Source organism: Caloenas nicobarica, chromosome Z, assembly GCF_036013445.1.
Source record: "Caloenas nicobarica isolate bCalNic1 chromosome Z, bCalNic1.hap1, whole genome shotgun sequence".
Taxonomy (NCBI): domain Eukaryota; kingdom Metazoa; phylum Chordata; class Aves; order Columbiformes; family Columbidae; genus Caloenas; species Caloenas nicobarica.
This window is the reverse complement of record NC_088284.1, coordinates 625,570-648,836: the sequence shown is the minus strand read 5'-3', so window position 1 is coordinate 648,836 and position 23,267 is coordinate 625,570. Positions and strand designations below refer to the sequence as shown.

The following is a 23,267-nucleotide window of genomic DNA, read 5'->3' as shown; positions in this document are numbered from 1 at the left end:
CGGCACAGCCCTCCCGGTACAGCCCTGCTCCCGGTACAGCCCTGCTGCCGGTGCAGCCCTGCTCCCGGTGCAGCCCCGCTCCCGGTGCAGCCCCGCTCCGGCACAGCCCTCCCGGTGCAGCCCTGCTCCCGGTGCAGCCCCGCTCTGGCACAGCCCTCCCGGTGCAGCCCGGCTCCGGTACAGCCCTGCTCTCGGTACAGCCCCGCTCCGGTACAGCCCTGCTCTCGGTACAGCCCTGCTCCTGGTGCAGCCCCGCTCCGGTACAGCCCTGCTCTCGGTGCAGCCCCGCTCCGGTGCAGCCCCGCTCCGGTACAGCCCTGCTCTCGGTGCAGCCCCGCTCCCGGTACAGCCCCGCTCCCGGTCCTGTGCTGAAGTGCGGGGACAGGGGGTCCTTCCCGTGTCACCAGCTCCACGGGGTTTTATGAAAGCATTGCGTACTCCGAAGTGAACGGAGTGCACATCAGTTGTTGCGCTGTAAAAGCATAAATGGGGTTGAAACAGCTCTCACGTCAACTATAGCTCATTAGCCTCTACTTAAGAACGATTATATTGCTAAAAGATAGCAGCGAGATAGCAAATGAGAGATTAGCGCAGGGCGGGGACGGGCGCCAGCTGAGGAGGGAGCAGAAATCAAATAAGGAAGCGATTTAGAGCTGAAGTGTGACTTGACTTGGCCCAGAAGTAACCTCGCTGCAAACGCCCTGAGTGTTTTGTTTCCTTAAAACGCACGATGTTAACTGATGAACAAAGCAGTGAGGGATGATCCCGCTGGCCAGACCTGGGAACCTTCGCTTTTCTCTGCTGACCCCGCGCTGGCTGGGATTGATCGTAAAACACCCCGAGCCGGGAGCGCTGCCCGCAGGCTCGGCCCCGGGCTCCCCGCAGCCCGTCCGGGCTCCCCGTTCCGGGCTCCTCGTTCCAGGGCTCCCCGCTCCGGGCTCCGTGCAGCCCGTCCGGGCTCTCCGCTCCGGGCTCCCCGCAGCCCGTTCCCGAGCTCCCCGCACCCGGGCTCCCCGCACCCGGGCTCCCCGCACCCGGGCTCCCCGTTCCCGGCGCCCCGCTCCCGCCGCAGCCCCGCCCCGCACGCTCCCTGCGGCGCCGCTGCCGCCCGCCGGGGGGCGCCCGCTCCTCGTGCCGCGCGGGGGCGGGGCGGGAGGGGCGGGGGCGCGGCCCGCGCGCGCTGCCCCCCGCGCTTTGTTCCGCTGCGCGCGCTCCTGCCCGCCCCGCGCGCGGCCGGCGGGGCCCGGGCGGCAGCGGATCGGGCGGGCGCCGCTCCCGGAGCCGCCTCCGCCCGCTGCGCGCCCCGCTGCGCGCCCCGCTCGGCCGCCGGGGCTCCCCGCCGCGGGCAGGGCGCGTTCCTGCGGCCGCCCCGAGCCGCAGCCGCCGGCAGCAGCGCGGGCGGGCCCCAGCGCCGCCCCCGAGCGGCGGCCCCGGGCGGCCCCGCCCCCGGCCCCTTCCCGCTGCCGCTCGGCGCCCGCCTTCCGCCGCCCGCGGGCGAGGAGCAGCGGCGGCGGCGGCGGGCGGCTCAGCTGGGCCGGGCGGGCGGGAGCGGCGGCCGGCGGGACGCCCCGCGCAGCGGCTCCATGGCGACCGCGGCGGTGGAGCCGGTGTACGGGCTCTCCGAGGACGAGGTGCGTCGGGGCGGGGGCGGCTCGGGCCGGGCTCGGGCCGGGGGCGGCAGCGCGTGTGCCCGCGCCGCACGTGTGCGCGCCCGTGTGCCGGTGCGGGACCGCGCCCGCGCAGCGCCATTAGCGCGGACGGGGAGGCCGGGGCGGCCGGGCCCTGCGGCGGCCCCGCCGGCCGGGCGAAGGTCGAGGGTCGGTCCGAGAGGGCGCCCGGCGAGCCCGCCCCGCGGGGCCCCGCGTCCCCCGGCAGCAGCAGCCGCGGGCGGGCGGGCGGTCGCGGTGAGCGCCGGTGGTGCCGCCGCCCGCCCGAGCAGCGGCAGGTCCGCCCGCCCGGCCCCCGCCGCCCCGGAGCCCGCCGGGCCGGGCCGGGCTGCCCGGGGCGCGTTGCCGGAGCGGCTCGGGGGTCCGGCCGCCGGTTGCAGCCCCCGCCGCAGAGCGGCTCCCGCTTCCCGGGGCCGGGTCCGCGCCGGCAGCGCTTCCGACGGGCGCTGGTGGCGAACAAAGAGCCGGGGTGGCGAGGGAGGTGCCGTTGGTGGGAGCAGCCGCCGCCGTCCCCGGGCAGGGGCAGAGGCCGCCGGGCTGTAGGAGAGCCGCCGGTTCCCCCTCGTGCCCGGAGCCGGTGCCCAGCACAGGCTGGTGCCCAGTGCGGATGGAGCTCGGTAACCTGGGCAGGACTCGTGGTAGCTTATCACCCTGTCGGGCTTTATCAACTGATGTCTTCTGCGGAACCGTATGCAGCACTGACAAATTAAATATGCATAGGCAGAACAGTCCACTTTATCTTACGTGAACGTGAAAAATTGTAGTTAATGCCCTTTCCTTGCCTTGGTGAGGTACTCCTTTTTCTTAGCGGGCAGTGTGATAAAGCCTCAGGAGAGGGACAAGCTGTATCACTGTAGTGTGACTTCAGCATGTCAGCTGCTAGTATCAGGTATATTGCTGGCCCGGGTTGTATTCTACAGGAGTGAATAATAATAACAATAGCAATGTCATGTCCGGTTTTATGGAAATAAACATGAAGGGCTCTCTGCCAGTCTCCATGCTAGGGAAGAAACTGGCGTAAAAAAAGAAAAAATCTTGTGACTGTAGAAGCTGCCAGACAATTTTATTACCTATTATATGCGAACGACTCCAAATCTAGATGACTGTACCGTTTAATTGGAAAAGAGATTCTTTGGCTGGAGTGAGTGTTTTTATAAAGGGGGGTGGTTCTGCTTTTGTTGATTTATGAAGCGATGAGAGCAGTCTGGTCTAAATGCTGTGTATTTGTGTGAAGGTGGGGGAGAAGAGAGTGCGCTGCGAAAGCCTGGGGCGTTAGACAGCGAGCACAAAATCGAGTAGAATGTTTTCCCCCCGGTTGTTTCCATGAGCGTTCAGGTGAGGCCGAGGCTGCAGGAACGTGTCCTGCCTGCCGGGCTGTGCCGTGGGCTGCGGGGCGACCAGCGGGGCCTGACACCCCGAACCACGGGAGCGGTGGCGGCCACGTGCTTTCCTGGGTTCGAGGATATCAGCAGGTGCGATCTGTGAGGAGAAGGGAAGCCCGCGAGCCATCCCGCCGTGTCCCCAGCGGGTGCCTGAGAACAGAACGCCGGAGCCTGGCTGCTGCTTTTCGTTGTGCTGGTATCTTTTGTCTCTGCCTCCTGCCTCGACTGCTGGTACTGGCACAGAATGTTAAAGAGAGGCGAATACAGGGAGGACTCGGCTGGACGGAGAAGCGGAGCTGCTGCCCGGCGCTCCGCTCTCCCCGGGGAGCCAGGGCTGTTCTGCAGCGGTGCTCACATCCCACCCTGGCGCTGGGAACCTGCCCTGCGGAGGGGTCACGGGGGTCCAGGAAAGAACACGCGTCTGCCGCTCCCCTCCCGCACTGAAACAGGGCTGTTTGGAAAAGAGCTGCTGGGAAAAGCGAGGCTTTGCCGTCTCTGCCATGACGCATCGTGGTCCCATGTCATGGGTGCAGTGATGGCTGCAGTCGCCGTACCTGCGAGGAGCAGCGTGCCGGTTCTTTGGTGTCTGAGTTGCTGTAGAACGTGATGGTGCTGGCTGCTTTGCAGGGCAGAGATCCTGTAAAAATACATCAGGAGGCTGCAAATGGAAATGGGGTGGAAGAAAGAGGCAAAGGAACGGGGTGAGGGAGGGCACGGAGGGGAACATGGCCATGTTACACAGCCCCACGGGCCGTACGTTCAGACACCAACAGCCTGAACCGCTGTCGAGGCCGTGGTGAAGCTGTGGGCAAAGGAACGGCTGTACGAGAGAAATCTCCTGGGGAGGGCGGCTCTAAGTAACGTTCATTGAAGGTGAATGTGAAGAGCGGCTGAGAAAGGCAGGTACGTTTACAGTTTCATTGCACACCGTTGTTTGTGGGTAATGACATCCATTAGCATTGGCTCAGATTCGAGTTGTTGTTTTGTTTTGAAAAGCAAAATCTCTTTGCAAGTCTTGAGAGGCTGAATCGTGAATGCAGACATATTTAGACTATTAATTTTTCTGTGTTCCTACCTTGATTTGAAATGCAGCTTGCAGTTCTGTTGTATACTTTGTGTTTTAAGTGGGGCTGTAAGTAGGCCTTATGTAGGACTAGCTGTTCTAGTGCATTTGCTGGTTGGAAAAAACAGTTATTTAAATGTAAGCTAGACTTCCTTAATGGCTTCCCATTAAAATTGCAATCTCTCTTACAAATAATTAAGCATAGGCTTAACTTCTGCTTGCACAGGAGGTGTACATGTCAGTAGGCCTACTTCATGTCTTAAATTAAGCATATGCTTAAGTGTTTGCAGGGTTTGTGCCCACATCAATCTCTGTAAATAGCTGTAGTTCTCAGAGAATACCTTCAATTTGGGCATCTGTTCTTATTTTTGTTCAAATACTCTGATAGGCGTTAAGACACTCAGTAGTTTAGGGACTTACTGAGTCACAGATGACAAGCCAACCATTGCATTTAGCCACTGTCAGACTGCATTTTTCTTCAAGTGCTGTTCGCATAAATCTGCCTCTTCGTAAATAGGAGCTATGAAATATTTAGTTTAATCTATTAGTTAAAATTAGCCGTAAATCAAAGGGGCTTTGTATGGTTTTTCGCTGTGAGGGTGACTCCAGCTCTGGCACGGGCTGCCCAGAGAGGTGATCCTTGAAGAAAGAGTATCTCTTCATTTTAAAATACAGGCAAAAAAGAGTTAGTATGCGAAACTGTTCTCTACAGTTTCAGCATTCTTCTCTTTTCTGTTCAACTTCCATGACTTGTGATTGAATAAACTGAAATTGCAAGCTTCCTACTGAGATGACGTTTTGTCATGCATTAGAAATTGTCAAAAAGGAGCTTATGTTCAGGAAAATATCTTGATGTGTGAGATATAATTACATATGCCTTAAAATAAGTAGTTCTGGATACAGTCACTGCAGCTTAACCTTTTTTTCCTCATCTTAATTCTTGTGCGCTGTACTGGGCAAAGCCTTGTGTGTCAGAAATGAATCCCGAAGGCATTCAAGCTTCTGCTTTTAATGAGAGAAGCTTTGGGTAAATATAAGCAAAACCAGTGCTCGGGTGTGATGCAAATGGTGCCTGCGGTTGCGATGAGTTCCTGTAAAGCAGAGGCTGATCTGTGCTGTATCTGGCATCAGGGTAAAGAATAAAGATGTGCCGCGGCGGGTCGTGGTGAGGTCCAGCGCGGGCCATGACGCGGGGAGTGTGGCTGCAACGTGACGGACAAACCGCCTCTTGCTGTGCAAAGCGCTTCAAAACGAGGCGTGTGGGATGTTGGCTCTTGTGTTTGCGTGTTCCCGGTGGGTTTGTTGCTCTGGAATGGTGGTCCTTGAGGGTGTCTCCTTCCCTGTTAACGAATGTCCTGCTAACGAAGTTCGTCTGTGTGTTTTGGTGTCGTCCATGGGGCTGCGAAGGCTTGGGAGGGAATCTGCTATCGCGCTGTTTACCGATTCACTGTCGTTATTACTGAGGGGAAAATACTTCAGTTTTTCCTCCCCGATTTGAGTCGGTGGCAAAGCAGTGACATGGGGAGTTCCGTGTTGGATTGCTCTACTTTGCGTTTTCAGCAAACCATACATTTTGAAATAAGCGTGATGGTGAGTTGTTGGGAGAAGCGTTTTAGATGGTTGGAATTAAAATTTAAGGCAATGTTTCCTGACGCGTTGCCTGGATGGTGAAACTGTCCCTTGCTGCTCAGCCCGGTTTGGCACCGCGGTTGTACGGCCGGCGGTTGAGCCGGGCTCAGCCCCAGGGCCCTGCCCAGCTGAGCGGGGCTGGTGGGCCCGTCCTCCCCTCGCACTGGTCCCCATCTGGCTACTGGAGCAGCGGGAGGACACGAGAGCGACGGGTGGGTGAGTGGGTCGGTGGGTGGGTGAGTGGGTCGGTGGGTGGGTGAGTGGGTCGGTGGGTGGGTGAGTGGGTCGGTGGGTGGGTGAGTGGGTGGGTGACCACCCTCCGAGGGCACGGGCCGAGGCGCGGGGACGCGGCTCGTGGGCGCCGGCGGCTCCTCGTCGGGCGCTGCCCAATGTCGGTGGAGGAGGGACGGAGCCGTGCGAGGGACCAGCGTCCTGCTCAGCACCCGGCTTGTGAGCAGCAGGAGGCTTTTATGTAGGAAAAGCCCTTGAGTTCCTGAGCAGATACACCTGTCGTGACCAACGCTGTGAACACAGACTCTTCAAAAAGGGAGGGCTGTTGTTTCTGCTCTGAATACGCTGGTTATGTAAAAGCCATAACTGTTCATCAGTGTGAGCAGGGGCCTCCCTTGGTCACCACAGTGACACAGTGTTTTAGTAATAAGCAATTCAGAATAGTAACTTATTTATTGACTTTTTAAATGGGAAAAAAAAATCTGGATTGGTTTTATAGATTCTAAGTGCATTGCCTTCCCAGGGACAGCACGTAAAACTTTAAATGATGATTAAAAAGTCCAGTTAAGAAAACATTTAATAAATGAAAGGGCTTGTATATCTACTTGTTGTGGCATAGTAATAAAATTAATAGGCTGTGCTTCCCAGTAGGTCAATAGATGTTTTTATGAAAGCTTGCATTTTAAACCTGCTTTTAATGAGTTGTCAGCATATTTTGGCCACTGATACTGGGTAAACTCTAGCTTTAACGTGAAGGCATTTAAGGTGGTTTATATTAAACGGTGGGCCTGAGGGGGTGAGGCAGCGTTGGGTTGATGTGTCCGCCGGTCCAGGCAGCTCTGTCTCCTCTGCTCTCCTGTGCAGTGCGCGCGTTATTCAGTGCTGCCCGTGGTCAGGTCGTTGTTCCCATTGCTGCCCCAGCACCGGTGCTGGGCAGGGAAGTTGAGGATCTCGTTGGGTTCAGTCTTTTCCAGCTCCGTGTCGTGGGCTGGCCATTGGAGGGCACTGTGTCATGGCAAATGGAAACGCCAGGTTCTGGTGTTCCTGCGCAGGTACCATTTTCCTGGGAAGCGGCCATGGCCCTTGGTGCTGCCCCGGCCTCCCCTCGGCACGGCTCCTCTGGGAGGTGCGCTTAGTGAAGCTCTAGTTGGGTTCTTTCGTGGTTTGTCTTGAAAATACAGCCAGCCGTGAGCTGAGTACCGAAGGAGCTTAGCTGTCAGAAGGGAATAAACTGAATATCTTGGGATATTGTGGGAAGGAGGAGTGAACCACTGCAGCTTCTGTTTGGAGCTGCATCTTCGGACAACGAGAGGTTCAGGGAGTTATGATGTTTGTCCTTTCTAAACCAAACACAGCTTGTTGTGCGAGATGGACTATCTCCGCAGGTGCTGTAGGATCCAGGGGCCAGCTCGGAGGCTGTGGGACTCAGATATTATCTTTATTCATGTCGTACTTGTGGGTGACGCTGAAGCCGTGGGCCTTGCTCTGTGCTCGTGACACAGGATGTGATGGGGCTGCAGCCTCTTGGCAGCTGATTTCAGCTGGATCGGGCTAAACCGACAACTCAGTCCTAGGGGATTATATGGGGCCAAGACCTCTTGCTTACTAAGCTCTGTGCCATGTAAGCTGGGACTTTTCCGAGGGAGCTGGAAACCTCTAGGCCTCTTATCTAACAGCATTGGTCAATAACAAGTTGTAGATGCAATATCAGTGTGGAGCAGTAGTTTGATTTAGTTACAGTTTTGTAAATATTTGTGATGGTGAACAGCAAAAATCTCACTAATTTTCGTAAATTTCAACTTTTGCTTTCACAGCTACTTCCTCTTAAATGTTTGTTTTAATTGTGTTGAATGTTTTACTGTAGCAGTCACAGAAACGCTCCCGGGCGGCTCCGTCCCCTGTCACAAGGAGCCCAGCGTGATGTCCCAAACACGCTGTGGCTGTGCGGGAGCTGGGCAGGAATGCAGCGAGTTGGGCGACTCCTCCGCTCCAGCGCCGGTGGAAAGGAATGTGGTTGTACTGCTGGCGGGACTCGAGCTGTTAAAACCTGGAGGGGGTTTTACCTTCAGCCCAGCCCAGAGCTGCCCTTTCAGGAGTGCGAACCCCGGCAGCCCAGCCGTTCCCTGGGGTTCTGAGCGGCCGAGTTCCCCATGCTGGGGCTCCCTCCTGCTCCCTCCTCTGCTCCTCTCCCCTCCCGTAAAGAAGAAAACCAGAACCTTAGGAAAGCGATTGTTTTCTGCAAAGCAGCAGCAATTTGCTTGCAATTCATTTTATAATAAGAGATGTGGTTAAATTGCACGGGCCTGGAAGCTAACTGCAGTTAAAACAGTTTTTAAAAACCCAACCACCAAAACAATGCCAAACCCCAACAAAACAAATCCAAAAGCTTGATTCCTGAAATGTGTTATGGAATGTTTGTCTTCCAGATGATGTCTTGACTGGGCAACAAACTCAAGGTGTGTATTTGTAATGGTTAATTTCTTCCGCCTGCTGTTCTTTTAACCGTAGTTCCCGTGCGCTGGCAGGATGTAGATACTTGTCAGAATCCTGATTTCTAGGAATTAGGAACTTGCCTGTAATCAAAAGAAATATCTACAATTCTGAGAACACTGGCAGGATATGAGGAATAATTCCATGAACGAGTTGCGTTTCACAATTAAGCTGTAGCACGTTATTTTTGTGCATAGCTCCATGGATTAGTAGTGTTTTAGTGTTGTCCTGCCAACTCAATACAAGTTTTCTCGTTTAATGCTCGGACGGAGCTTTGCTCTGCCTTCCCCTGCAGGGCAGGTCATGGGGGTCTCCAAGGTCCTCAGAGGATGAAGCAGCATTTTATCTCCCAAGAATGAAGTGATCTGGAAGATAAATTAACAGCAGGGAAGTTTTTTGGGAGGGAGGAGAGCCAAAGGAATTTTTGGGTTTGTGCTGTGCTTGCGGTCCTCTTCCTTGATCTACTCCAATTTCTCTGATGGGAGAGAGAGTATCAAGTCTCCTTCATGCTGTGGAGTTACTTACATAAACTGTCATCAGCTTTTGAAATAAGTCAACGAAAGTATTTAACTTTTTAATCCTTGAGAAATCACAATAGAGACATTGCTTCACATTCCCAGTATTTTGTTTTTTTCTGCTGAACACCAGCCAGGCTTCTTTTCTTCCTAGCTTTTGGTGTGTCTCTGTGAAAACTTGCTTCATTTCTTCTGCCAAGTGAAAGCAGAGACGTTTCCCCAATAAAGTCTCCACAGGTTCTGGTGTGGACACGAGAGGTTTCTGGTGGGATGGAGGAGGCCGGGCTGGGGTTTCTGGTGGGCTGGGGTTTCTGGTGGGCTGGAGGGGGCCGGGCTGAGGCCGTCGGTGCTTGGAGACCACGCAGTGTCTGGAAGTGAAGCTGAACTGGCTGCTCCGTGAGACGTGCTTGGGCCCAGTTATGAAGATGAACTGAAATGTGGCTTTGTGGGTTCGGTGCTGGGGCTCCGCGGGTTCCTGCTGCTGGGGCCGGCGTGGCCGGGCGGCTGGACCGTCAGCAGACCTCGCTGCCGCCTGCGGGCGCGCGGGCCGCGGATGGCGATCTGCTGGGTTTGCACAGCTGGAAGGGAGGCCCTGCTTCCCCTCGTGCAGCCCAAGGCCTTCAGAACCGGTGCGGGTTGCTAACTGGCAGACAGCTGCCCGTGTCCCGGCTGGGCTGGTGACCTGCAGAGCCGCCCCGGGGAGGATGGGGGTCACAGGTATGTGGCAGGAGCTGCCGGGCTGGTGCTGAGGCGGCGTGCGAGGGCGGGACAGCTCGTGTTTGGTGGCCGCGAGCTACCGGCTTGGCTGCCTGGGTCTCGTGAATCCAAAGCTTTGGGCAGAATCCTGACCCTGATGAAATCTGTGGTAAGTTCGCCTAAAGACAGCTCATCTGTAGCCCTCGGGAAACGTTAAACGGGCAAACTCTCCAGCAAACAAGCGGAGAAAATAGACGTTTCCTGGGTTTGCCTGTGGTGACGGGAGTGGTGAGAGGGACACGTGGCGTGTGGACAGAACCGCGCATCTGTGCTTTCTGCTTGTGCCGATTTAGCCTTGTTGGCAAACGACAGAGTTGCTGCTTTTGAAAGAGCAAGCAGCAGTGTGCTCGCTTGCTTAACCTCTGCTCTTAGTAAGATGATATATTTATTATAAAATATTGGCTTAGCTATCGGTTATAGCTATTGAGCCGAAAGAACTTGAAAGTACTCTGGCTTGGACAAGTCTTGCTTTAGTGAACTAGATGATAGCTGCAGATTGCATGGGTTATGTAACCGGCGTATTTGCCATTTAATTTGATAGCCATTGTAATGTTGTCATTGTTTAATGTCTCTGTACTACCTGGCTCCGTGTGTGTGCGCTTTTTTTATTCCTTTTTTTTAAAATGTAGTCTTAGTGCTAAAGTTAACAGACCAATGATCAGTAGGTGGAGACTGGGAGAGACGCTGGACTGCCCTGCACTTCCCAGGGCGGGCGGGGGGTCTGAGCACCCGAGGGGATTCGGTGGTGAGGGGCTGCTTGGCTGGTCGGTGGCACGAACTCGGGCAAAACTCTTCACTGGGGTTTGTGGTGGCATGCGGTGAACTTCGAAACACTCAGAGGACTAAGCGTCTAGAACTTTGGGGATGGTTTTCCAATTATTTATTATTTTTCTTATTGGAATGCCAAAACTTAAGTATCATGTTTGTATTTTTAAGAAGTACATCAGTTGTATTGTACTGACTAGGGAATTTTACTGTTTTTAATGGCTACAGATATATTTAAACCGGGCACAGTCAATCTAGGCGTTGTGGAGGTACAGTTACTCATCTGAACTTCTTCAATCTTGTCAGGTTACTGACTGAATAGTATCATTTTCCTTATGGTTAGGAGATGCTCACAGACCATGACAAAGTGGTTGCTGTGAAGATATGATTTATTTTTCGTACCTCAAAGGAGCTAAGTCAAGGTCTGGTTGCAGGTTCAGTGGGGCGGGTGGGTGGCTTTGTGTTCCCCCACCCTTCCCTGGCTCCAGCTGGGCTCCCTCCCTGCCATTTGTGCTGGCACTCTTCCCATATCGAGGTAAATTCATACAGTTTAGCCAAAAAGGATTAAAAATAAATCACAATATAGAACAAGTTAGCTTCGTGCTGTTCCAGCCAGTTAAATTTGCCCACAGTGCAGTCCTGCGGTCTGGGATAAGCGGTGGAGGTGGGTGGTTGGACGGGTAGGACAAAGACCTTTATTTTCATCTTTGCTGTCTGTTTTGGTTCTGTCTGGTCAGCTCTTGTCACTTAAGGCTTTATTCCTCGTTTGCGGCGTGTGTGGGGTCGGTAGGAAACGGCAGCCGCGATGCCGACGGCTCCGGTGCGAGCCCGGCAGGGCGTGGGGTGAATGGCACGGCCCTGCGTCCGCTCTGGTTTCGTGTGCCCTCGCCGGGGAGGCCGCTCTCGACAATACTGTGACACATCGTGTCCCGACAGTGTCCCTGGCGTGACTCACCGTGCCGGCTGTTGGAGCAGAGGCTCGTTAGGCAGCTCGCTAAGTAGGACGAGCCGTGTTTCCTCCCCGGCTCAGAACCTCCTGGTCCTACCCAGCAGGAGAGCTTTCTTCTGTCATCTGGCTGGAGCTTGCGCTGGTGCTCGCCCACGGCGCTGGGACTCATCCTCTTCTAACACAGCGCTTGTAAGAGGCTGGTAGGAGACAAGTCCGTGAGTGTTCCCGTTAAAACGGGACATTCCCAGGTATTGGCAGGCTGCGGGTACCGCGGGTGTGCCTCCTTCCTCACGAGCTTCCTTCTGGCCGTGACCGTCCCCGCTGTTCGACGAACCGTGGTCTTTGCTGTGTCACTGTCGCTTCGCTGAAGCTGTGATGAGCAAGAGTTACAACATACACTTTGTGCAGCAATTTTCTTCCAACTCATCAAAGAAATACGTCTTGTTAACTTAATGCGGTGTTGCCTTTAGTAAGCCCGGAACGTGTCACCTGCCACTATCTCTGCATCAGCTCCTGGGTCTGTGGTAGCTCAGCCCTGGGCAGAGGGGCTGAGGAGTCGCCTTTGGAGACCCAACTGGTCTGAAGTCACTGGTGACCCTGTTGGGCAGGAGCTTTGACTGGAGATGTCCCTTCCAATCCAAGTTATTCGATAGCACTGAAGTCCCCAGAGCTGCTCAATTACTATCATGGATGTAGAGCTTCTCAGAGCATGTTTTTCCCACTTTTCGGAGTTTATTGTATTCTAGATTTGTGTTGTGTGCTTCCGTTTATCCTACCGATTAGGAGGCAGCTTTGGGCTGACTAACCAATTGATTTTTTTTTTTTATTTATTTTTTTTTTTAATTTTTATTTGAGCACTTTTCTGACGGTAATAGCTGTCAAAGCCAGGTTTAAAAAGGCAGCTCCTTTGCCCAGCGCCCATTAGCTGAAGGACTCGGTGGAGACTTTGGTTTGGTCTGGTTTGCTGGCAGTGGTGACGTGCCGGGGCTCCGGGCAGCACTGCCCCGGTGTCACCAGTGCCGCAGCGGCGGGAACTGGGCAGAACTGGCCACCAGCGCAGCTGGGCTAAAGGCTTGAAAACCAGACAGAAACCTGGGGCCAGGAACTTTTCAAAACAGCCTTTAATAGAAATAATAGGCAGTTAAATTAATCTTTTTTTTTTTTTTAAGGTAACAGTAGATAACATTTTTTAATTTTGATTTTTAATCAGGGGGTTATCCTGATGGTGCTGTCCTGTTGCCTGTTTGATCCAGAGGATCTTCTCATTCTGTGGTGTAATTAGCATGATAAAGCAGCTCTTGCGGTCTTCTCCCCTGATTTGAGGGTGTGTTTGGTTTGCAGGCGGTCGGGCCGAGGGCCCGGCCGCGGCTGCTCCCCGGCACTGCGCCCGCGGATCGGCGGGTGCCGGCACCGGCCCCCTTGTCCTGCCGGCCCGGCTGGGATGCGGTTGCAGCCGCGTTCTCCTGGGACACGTGCAGTGGTACTGGGGTCCTGCGAGGTGGGCTCGGGGGTCCCGTCGGGTCTGGGGTCTGTCCCGCTGGTTTCCGTTGCAGTCCACAAGCCCAGTGCTGTGAAACAAGTACTGCTGAGCGGTCACAAGCGGCGTGTGGGCTGCCTGCAAGGTCGTTGGTCACCACGTGCCAGCGAGCTCTTCGTGCAGGGTTGCGGGAGAGCTCCTGGAAGCTAGCAAAGCTACCGGTCCTGCGTAACCATTAACGAGCAGCCTCAGAGTTTACAAGATGGTAAAATTTGTAGGTAATGTGTTTTCAGATCTAGTGGAGATCTTGTGGTATCATCTGCCTACCTGTGGCACTTTTTTCCTAAGAATATTGTCCAAAATTTGGCTTGGAACTGGTGCATGAATATTCTAAAGCATTTCGGTCATGACTTCAGTTACTGTGTTTTGATTGACTGATGTTGTTATTAAAGAAATGTCTCTGCTTGCTTGAACCGATTTAGCAAAAATGTTTATTGTTCTCTCATCTGCTGACACTATGAAAATGTACCTTTAATCCGTTGTGCTAGTGTCATGCAGTCTGGTTTTTACTTTGAGTCCAGTCAGTTCAGTTCAGAACTGCTTGTGACTCGGTTTGTTTTCTGCGTTTCGCTCCCGTGAGAGGATGAGGTGCAGTTGGCCACAGCAGCTGTGACCCCACCAGCTGCCTGCCCGCGCTTGTCCTGCCCCGCAAGGGCCCGAGCTTTGCTTCAGATCCCAAACCTTGCACAAGAAGCAAAGCCGTTCCCCCGTGCAGCAAACCCCGCGGGAGTTCAGAGCCGCGCGGTGCCGTGGCTGTGTCAGCCGGCGGCCATACGGGTGTTGGACACGGGGCCACCTTTGGTGCGCTGTGACGCCCGGCCCGCAGCGTGTGCGCGGCGGAGCCGTGGTCCTCGGCACGGGGCGACTGCTGGCTGGAGCACACCGCTGCTGCTGTCTGATAACGCAGGAATGCGCTGCGGGAGCGCGGCGTGTCATTGCTGGCGTTGCCGTGGAAACCCCAATTTTAGCACCGGCTGGTTTCGGTGCGTTTGGCGCTCGGCATCCCGCCGTGTATCGGAGAGGTGAGGCAGCGCTGACGTCCCCGGCCCGAATGTCACGTCGGGGCTGCCAAATGCCTGACCACAGGTAGCTCCATCGGGGGGTCATGCACTCCAGCCTGGGGTGGCTTTGCTTCCCGAGCACTTCTGACAGCTCACCTGGGGCTGCTGGGGACCTGTCCCCAAGGGGCTGGGACCCTGTCCCCGAGGGGCCGTGCCGTGCCGGCGGGCAGAGCTCCTGGGGAGCCCCGTACCCGCAGCCGGGGCTGCCTTGGTGCGGGCAGAGCTGCTTGTGAGGAACACGTGTTGTGTGGTTTGGTGGTGTTCCCTTAGAGTGAGGGATCTCTGAAAGTCCAGGGCCTCTGTGAAAAAAGCTGTCCACGGCTCTTATCTGGACTTCCCGATTCTTCTCGCTCTGGCATTCAAGTGAGTCATGTCTGTGCCTAGCAACAGCTCTTTTTGTTCAGAGACACTTTGTTTTTCTTCCTGCTTGATCTCCCAATCTGCTTTCTAGCACCTGTGAAACCAGCGGGTTGCCCTGTCCCACCGCACGTCACTGGGGCCGGTGTTAAATCCGAGTTTAAACAAAGGCTTGGAGAGCGAGCGTATCTGGGCTGCGCTGTCCAGGGCTGGTCGTGAGGGTGGCTGCAGTTCTCGACCTTTGGATTTCACATCCAGTCTCTGACTGCAACCTGTGCCCTTCATATTGTCTTAGATAAAGGTGGTATTCGTGCTCATTGTGCTTTTCAGAAGAGGTTTAAGCCCTTCTCCACTGTTAAGCTGGCCATTAATGTTGTGTGAGTCCTTAGGTCTTATGTAGCCTGGAACATACTTGCTGTTTTATGGACACTAAAGAGATTTTTCTTTTTGAACAATCAAGAGTCTTCAGTCAAATGGAACGACATGGTTGTTGGTAAATGGAAGCAGAGAATGACCTGTACTATGCGAGCACTTTAGAAAACCTTTTCAGGGAGAGATTTCTTCCACTCCAGTATTCCATAACTGTTTTCAGTGTCTGAAAGGTGCATGAAAGGCAGGAGGTATAGGAGGACAGGGGTATATTGATTTAATATTATCTTCCACAATTTTCTGACCTCACTTGTAGGTTTTAGGGAAGGCTGAGTGAGGAAAGAGTAGGCTGGCCATATCGCTGTTGGGGAGCTAAAAATGTTGTGAGGAGGTAGCACTTCACTGCTGGAGGATGCAGAAATATTTAGATATTCCCATCAGCAGACAGTAGCAAATGTAGTAGTCTTTGCATGCCAGCGAAGCAGGCTGCTGGGTTGGCCAGCACTCCTAAAGAACAGTAAATAAAAATTACCCTTTTGCATTCAAGCGATGACTTGGAGAAGACTACTTGGGATTCCTCCGTGTGCTGCAGCTGACAGCGTGGTGGTGGTTCTGACCTGCTGCTGCTGGGATGGTCGAGTTGGAAAATTACTGACTTAAAAAGCTGCCGTGCTTCTTCTCTGAGATGATCAAAATGAATCAAGACAGTTGTTGCAAGAGGTTGAGGACTTAGTGATTAATGTTAATTTCTCGCTCTCTTTACTGCCTTGCATCTCTGGCAACCCACCTATTGTGCTGTGACTTTTCTCAGTTTTAGTCATCCTCCCGTCCCTCGGCAGCGACTCGTTACATGGAGGAACTTGTGCTTTTCCTCCAGCGCTGTTTTCTTCAGCCTGCCCGTTCTGTTCCTGCAGCATCACCCTGGCTTCACCGGTCCGACTGGCCATTGAAGTTTTGGGCTTTGTTTTAGTTTGGGTGTTTTCCCTTTGCACCAAACGCTCTGCTTGCCAGATGGCCCTCAGCACAGCCCCCTCGCTGCCCGTTTGGTGACTTGACACGAACGCCCGCTCACCCGGCGTCACGCCCAGCGCTGCCCAGCGCGGCCGTGCGACGTTTCCTCCCCGTCCTTGGCGGTGACATCCGCACACAGCCCAGCCCGGGCCAGGGCTCCGGCTCCAGCCCAGCCCGTGCCAAGGCTGGTTTCGTGGGAACTCGGGCATTGCCTGCGTTCTGGGGTTCCTTTGGGCAACGGCTTAAAGCTGCCGTTAGTTATTATAGCTTTGAACAAGCATGGCGGGGCTACACGAAATACACTAAAGTGTTGGCCAGTTAAAGGAGGCGATTCTGGGGGTAGCTGCGTTTTGGGATCTCTGCAGCATCTCCTACTGTGTTCCTCCCTTCTCTTTGTGCAGCCAGAGCAATAAATTACAGGCAAAATTGGACTTTCTGTAGATCGCCTTGTTATTTCGAAGGGGGACGTAACTTCATTTCAATCTTGTTCTTCAGACTTCTGTTAATTTGTATTATCCTGAGAGCTTTTTGCTGCTGTACTTCATTCACTGTAATATTCATTTGTTGTCTTGGAAAAATAATCCTGTCCTTGAGTCTTGTAGAGAACTCAGTAAAGAGTATCAAGTAAAAGCCTTCGTGGTGGTAAAGCGCCGGCAGCCCGTGTGTCCGCTCCCCGTGTCTTGTGCTTCAGGACCGGGCTCAAAATTAAGCTAAAATTTACATCTAAAATGATGAGCTAAGATGCTAATGGTTATGAAAATGGCTTATATTTGTAATCGCAGGCTGCCGAGTTACAATACAGCTAAGGAAACCGGTGTGGAACTCCAAATCTTGAAAACTTTATGCTGGTTGTGTGATTTTGAAACTACAGCCAGTTGTGGTGAAGACGTTATTGCTTTCTCCGTGTGGCACTGCTCACGGCGCAGGACATGAGGCAGGAGCTGTTCGAGTGCCTTGTGCCTTGGCTGAGGAATTTTGCATTTCTGTGCCTTCTGGTCCCTTTTTCTGTTTCTTCCAAGAACACGCATCTGTGCTGCTCCGGGCCGAGGTCCCGATGATGAATGACCGACCTTATTGCAGATCTTCTGCCGCACACGGGTGCTGAATGTGGCTCTTGTTCGGTTTGCCCGGAGTGCCTGGCAGAACACAGAGTCCAGCCTTTGTTTTGGATAGTGAGTGCTGAATATTTTAATGAGTGTTTCTTAGTCTAGTCAGTGTCAAGTACCATTCTGGGTGCAAGTGCCTGAGCTTTGTCCAGCAACAATCCCTTTATTTATAGGAGTTCCCTAGGAGCGATTGATACAATTTAAAAACCCCAACAAAACCAAAGCAAACAACACACCAAACCCCAGAAAACCAAAAAAACCCAAGCCTTCCATCCTCAATATGTATGCACAAATTATTTACATAAGCCAAACAGAACTAAGTTCTCAATAGTGCTGTATTTTTTCACCTTTTTAAAAAATACGCGTGTCTCTTTTACAGTGTGAAAAAGGGGAGCATATTTCATTAAAGGAAGAGAGCTGCCATGGGTGTTAGCGGCATTTCCGTGGTACCAGCAGAGGCAGCAGTGTCGGGCTGCTCCGCGCTGGGCGCGTCGCTCGCCGCTCTGCACACTGCAAATGGGACGCGATCCGAACGCGGCTAACCCGGACTGACGATTAGATGGACACAGCTCTGCCGTTGGATAACGTGATATTAAAGAAACACAGCAAACCATCTGTTAGCTGTTTAACAAGCAGTTCTCCTCCAAGCAGAAGTAATGTATTTTTTTACCCAGTCCTGTTGATTTACTAGTGATTAACTTGCTGTAATTGATCATTTTGGCTGCGTATATCAGCTCAGGTGCACCTTTGGCATTTTCGAGCGGTGATCGTGTGTCCTTTAATTAAAGGAAAGATAGTAACTACTTTTCTCACTCCTGAAAAACGCGTGTATGCGCAGGGAGTAACTTCTGTAGTATTATAAGTTACTTGAATTTAGCCTCCTGCATTGGTCATGTTCTCGTTAATATTTTTTTTTAAACTATAGCTATTTTTCACAATGCCTTCTGTCCACGTCCTTGGCTGTTCGTAACAATCCTCGTGTGTCGGTGGGCACTGGAGCAGGAACTGGTGCTGCTGGAGGAGGTGACTTGGTGTTTCTTTAAAAACAAACCCGATGAAGATGGAGAAGAGGCCAGAGGAGTGCCGTGCGGACTGACTGACAGCCGCGCTCTCGAAATGTTAACGTGCTCCAAAGTTTCTTCACTAGGAAAACTGGGGACTCATACAGTAACGTTAATTATTAACTGCAGCTGAGAGCCGGGACGTCTAATTTCGTTTCTGCTTGGATAATAGGGTGGTTCATGCAAGAAAACAAATTGTGTCAGAAAACTGAGTCTTTCTCTGAGAACTGGCATTCCTGCCGCCTGCTCCGAGCTGGAGGCCGCGGCTGAGCTGTTGCGATGGTTGCAGACGTACAGCAAACGAGCAGGTGAAGAGTACAGCCTGGCTCCCATCAGACGTCAGGCTCTGGGTGTCCCTGTCTGTCTGTCCCTGTCCCCAGTCCGTGTGTCGCACCGGCTGCTGCCGTGTTCCCGGCAGAGCCGGGTTTCAAACAAAGGCTTTTTGAGGTGAATCAATATACTAGCGCTGAGATTGTAGAATAAGATCTAGTGCCAGCAAAGTTCACTACTCTTCCTAAAATTGCTTTCAGATACATGTTTTGGAGTTGTTAGCACTGCATATTGCCTTTTAACATCTTTGCTTAGTTTTCCTCCACAGCTCAAACCGGGATGAATAGGAATACATTGCATTATACCTAACAATTCACCGTATTGTTAGTTAAGCAGTAATCTTCTCTGGTACTGTTCTCTTAGTGTGCCTAAAGTTACCACTGCTGAATGCGTTGTGGTGAATTACAGTAAATGCAGTAACGCAGCACTAATACTTCATGATTGGAAGGTGTAATAATTGACATTACAATCATACTTCAGCTCTGGTTTGAACAGGAGAGAAAAATCAAACTATTTTCTAAAAAAACTTGGAAATATCTTTGTTTTGCTCTTTTCCTAATTTTGTTCAGGTTTCAAGAGCTTTTTCCTTCCTCTTGATGCAAAGTGTGCATGGAATCAGTGAAGCCCATGTATTATGTCTGTGGTATTTTGCTTGTGCATCTCTACAAAATCTTTGGAAAGTAAGAGTTTTAATTTACGCATTCCAGCGAACCAAGATAAAGTGCGTCTTGCCCTCTGCTAAGGCAGCGTTAGATCTTCAGAGCAACAAATCCTACAAGTGACTGATATCTATTTACATTCTGAAAATGTGCCCGATACAACATTTTCTGGGGCTGACGTGCTGCAGTAAGCAGCTCTCCTTTTAGAGGCATTTAAGGCTTTAAGACTCCTGCCGGCGTTTTCTTGCCTGTTAGTGTGTTCTCCTGCTATCAAGGTTTTTCCAGCTAAGCCCACGTAAGAAACTCCTCATCCTGTTCCTGCCCCATGGGTCGTTCGGCTGGGTGTGCATTGTGGAACAGGTCACCCAAGGTAGAAATAAGGTTAGAAATGAGCCTCCAGTCGCAGTTTATTGTTGGGTTACAGTTTTATTGGATGCGTGTTCTGTCATCAAACAGTGCAGCTGCAATAAAGCTGACTGTTTATGGTCTAAAATCATTAAATATCTAACAAGGATATGGATTGTGCTTACATAAACATGCTTCTGTGATCGGTTGGCAACTAATTGGGCTACTGGAATGAAGAAGAGCTAAAGCTCCCCCCTGTGATGCGGGAACTTCTTTTGCACATTTGCGCGTGTAGTCAGCCTTTCACAAGGGAAAAGGGTTAGTACGTGTTTGAGATTTACATGTCTTTAAAAAAATAGATAAAAAACTAGAAGCTGATGACCAGCGCCATGCTTGTGAATGCACATTTTCAGTGCACGGGACTGGAAGATCCCACGTTTCGTAGTTACCTGCAGCAACTTCCAGGCTTTTCACTGGGGGAGTGTGGGTATCAATCTATGGTATGATAATAGTCAACACAGGGTTTTTTTAATCAAAGCTGACAATGTCCTCAGAGTTTAAAGAAAGAAGATAACAGTTTTCATAAAACTTGCTTTAAACAGGTGATGTCTGGAATACTCTGTGTGCAGAGGAAGCAGTTGCTTCTCTGACACGTCAGTCTCTGGAGGTTTGTTCTGCAGGGCGATGCTGGAACCTGCTGCAGATGGTGAGGCAGAGCGAAGCGTGGGGGCATTGTCCCTGCTCCGGAGCCGCTCCCTGTGGCCCTGTCCCTGCTCCGGAGCCGCTCCCCGTGGCCTGGAGCCGCTCTCCCTGGCCTGGAGCCGCTCTCCGTGGCCCTGTCCCTGCTCCGGAGCCGCTCCCCGTGGCCTGGAGCCGCTCTCCGTGGCCCTGTCCCTGCTCCGGAGCCGCTCTCCATGGCCCTGTCCCTGCTCTGGAGCCGCTCTCCCTGGCCTGGAGCCGTTCTCCATGGCCCTGTCCCTGCTCCGGAGCCGCTCTCCCTGGCCTGGAGCCGCTCCCCATGGCCCTGTCCCTGCTCCGGAGCCGCTCCCCATGGCCCTGTCCCTGCTCCGGAGCCGCTCTCCCTGGCCTGGAGCCGCTCCCCATGGCCCTGTCCCTGCTCCGGAGCCGCTCCCCATGGCCCTGTCCCTGCTCCGGAGCCGCTCTCCATGGCCTGGAGCCGCTCTCCGTGGCCCTGTCCCTGCTCCGGAGCTGCTCTCCATGGCCCTGTCCCTGCTCCGGAGCCGCTCTCCCTGGCCTGGAGCCGTTCTCCGTGGCCCTGTCCCTGCTCCGGAGCCGCTCTCCATGGCCTGGAGCCGCTCTCCGTGGCCCTGTCCCTGCTCCGGAGCCGCTCTCCATGGCCCTGTCCCTGCTCCGGAGCCGCTCTCCCTGGCCTGGAGCCGCTCTCCATGGCCCTGTCCCTGCTCCGGAGCCGCTCTCCGTGGCCCTGTCCCTGCTCCGGAGCCGCTCTCCATGGCCCTGTCCCTGCTCCGGAGCCACTCTCCGTAGCCTGGAGCCGCTCCCCATGGCCCTGTCCCTGCTCCGGAGCTGCTCCCCATGGCCCTGTCCCTGCTCCGGAGCCGCTCTCCGTGGCCCTGTCCCTGCTCCGGAGCCGCTCTCCGTGGCCCTGTCCCTGCTCCGGAGCCGCTCTCCGTGGCCCTGTCCCTGCTCCGGAGCCGCTCTCCGTGGCCTGGAGCCGCTCCCCGTGGCCCTGTCCCTGCTCCGGAGCCGCTCTCCGTGGCCTGGAGCCGCTCTCCGTGGCCCTGTCCCTGCTCCGGAGCCGCTCTCCGTGGCCCTGTCCCTGCTCAGCTCTCCATTGCCCGGAGCCGCTCTCCATTGCCCAGAACCGCTCTCCACCGCCTGCCCGCCAAGTTGCCCTTTGGCCAGCGCGATCTCCTTGGAGCCTTGCATGTGTCATTGTCTGCAAACAAAACCTGAACTTAATGGCGTTTTACACGCTTGATTCTTAACCACAGTTGTTTTAAACCTCTTCTCCTACCTGCCTGATTGCTAACCACAATTGTCTTGAAACTGTTTTTCTGGGAATTTTGTTTTTATCTGTTTCCAAGTCATCTCTAACTTGTCATTTGTACTAGTATTATTAACATTTGAAAACGCCGGGTTCCCCTTTGTGCCCCAGGCTAATTTGCTGTTTGTCAGCAAACTTTAGAGGCTGAGGTGATACAGACTGGAGGGGAGGTTAATACACCAGATAAACCTCATTGCCGTGCTAGAAAAGATGCTTGGAAAGCAAGCCTATCGCATCCTTCTGTGACTCCTTACTGCAGGCCCGTAACTGGGAATTTAGACCATTTTTCAGTATTAGACAAGATTGTTAGACACTCACTGTAGGAATGGATTTGTTTTGTTTCTCTTTTGACTAATAAGTTTTGAAGTACCGCTCTCTTCTGTGTGCTGGAAAGTAATAGATCTGTCCGGACACTGACCCGAGGATAATGAATATCTGAAATTAAACCAGCTGGCCTTGTTTCACCTCCTGGTTGGCAAAGCTTTTACGAGTGTCAGGGCCAGTGTAATGCAATCATCCCACATGTAAAAACACCATTCCTGTATTTTATGGTTGTTCATAGTCGAGGGGCTATTTTTGCGTGCCAGAAAGTTAAATAATTGTTTAAATAAAAGCTTGAGGTTTTAATGAATTGGCTGAATTTCTGTATCCCGTAAGGGAAGGCAAAGAAGTTACTGTCAGATTTTCCTTTATGAACCTCCTGTTCAAATTTGCAGTACATTTTCAGTTTGGATGCAGATCTCTGGTGCAAGATCAGGGCGGGGTGTTTCGTGTGGTTTGTGTAGGGTTTTCCTGTGATTATTTGTTTTTCCTTTTAAAACTAGGTCCATACAGCAGAGTCGCTTCAAGGCCACAGGCTTCTGCAAATGCACTGAACTCCTCGTCAAAGCTGTGTTTGTATTTTTCGGAGCAATATGTAACAAGTGCTTTCCCTGTCCCTTTGCTCCTACCAAGGATGAATTCTTCTCTTGGCTTGTTCAGAGAAAAGCAGATTGAGGTTTCCTTCAGCAAGAGACTTTCCCATACCGTAAATGTATGACATGTGCAGATGGTTCAGTGAATATACCGTCCTTTCTTGTACTGCAGTGTCTTTTTCTTTCCTTGGAGATACCGCGGGAGCGAGTCCAGAGACCAGCCTGGCTGGCTGTGAGTGTCGTGGGCCGTGCCCTGGGCTGGAGCGGGCCAGGGCGCTGCTGGAAACTGGGAGGAAAGCTGTGGGATAGGAGTGGTTTTTCTTTACTGGCACAGCTGGGTCTAGAAGACGTCTGTGCACAGCCCGCATGAGACTGCTGGCGAGTTTGATCAGTTAGGTTGTGCCGAAAACAACATGTCGGTTAGGTTTATTCATTTAGTGAGCGATGTAAATAGGTCTAAATGTTAAATAAGGAGAACAAAGTCTTGTGCAGTACAGCAAGTCCATTCATTTGAAGTTCTTTCGACATCGGGCTGGGAGTTGTGAGTCCCGGTTGCGAACCCTGGCACACGTGTACGTTTGGTCTCCGTACATTGCTCCTGATGTGTGTGTTTTTACCTTGCTCACGTCAGTTTTGTGTGCTGCTTTGTCCACGTGCAAGAGCAGCATCCTGGTACTATCCCTCTAAGACACATTCGTGCCTTTCTGAAATTTTACCTGGTGTTTTTCCTCCCCAACCATGCCAGTCTGGCCAAGGAAAACATGAATACGGTGCCTCTTTGCAGAGGTCCTAAGTCCCAGAAGTAGGACTTGAATCATTATTGTAAAACACTTAATAGTTTTTTTGTTGTATGAGGTTAAGATTCCCACAGTTCTCCAATGTTTTTCTTTTAAATCTGTTGCATCGTGCAGCGAGCATTGAGAATTCTGCAGGGGAGGAACGGCACGATTTGTTTTAGTCTCAGGCTTGCTGAGGGGGAATGTGATCAGCGCTTAAAGGGAGGGAGATCTGAGCTGGGTTCCCAGGTTGCTCATGGTACAGCTA

The 23,267-nt window shown here is 52.9% G+C and overlaps 1 protein-coding gene across 3 annotated transcripts in view; it reads left to right on the top strand.

Annotated features, from left to right (window-relative positions):
- The window catches only part of NEDD4L (NEDD4 like E3 ubiquitin protein ligase), a 152,263-nt gene that overhangs the window by 26,396 nt on the left and 102,600 nt on the right, over nucleotides 1–23,267 (top strand). For 2 of the 3 annotated variants that reach the window (XM_065657443.1, XM_065657441.1), the window contains exon 1: nucleotides 1,453–1,631. The exons of the other annotated variant lie outside the window; for it this stretch is intronic. In XM_065657443.1, the coding sequence (XP_065513515.1) occupies nucleotides 1,584–1,631 (48 nt within the window). In that variant the 5' untranslated portion in view covers nucleotides 1,453–1,583. Of the gene's footprint in view, nucleotides 1–1,452; nucleotides 1,632–23,267 lie in introns of those variants that run through there. 3 annotated transcript variants of the gene reach the window in all.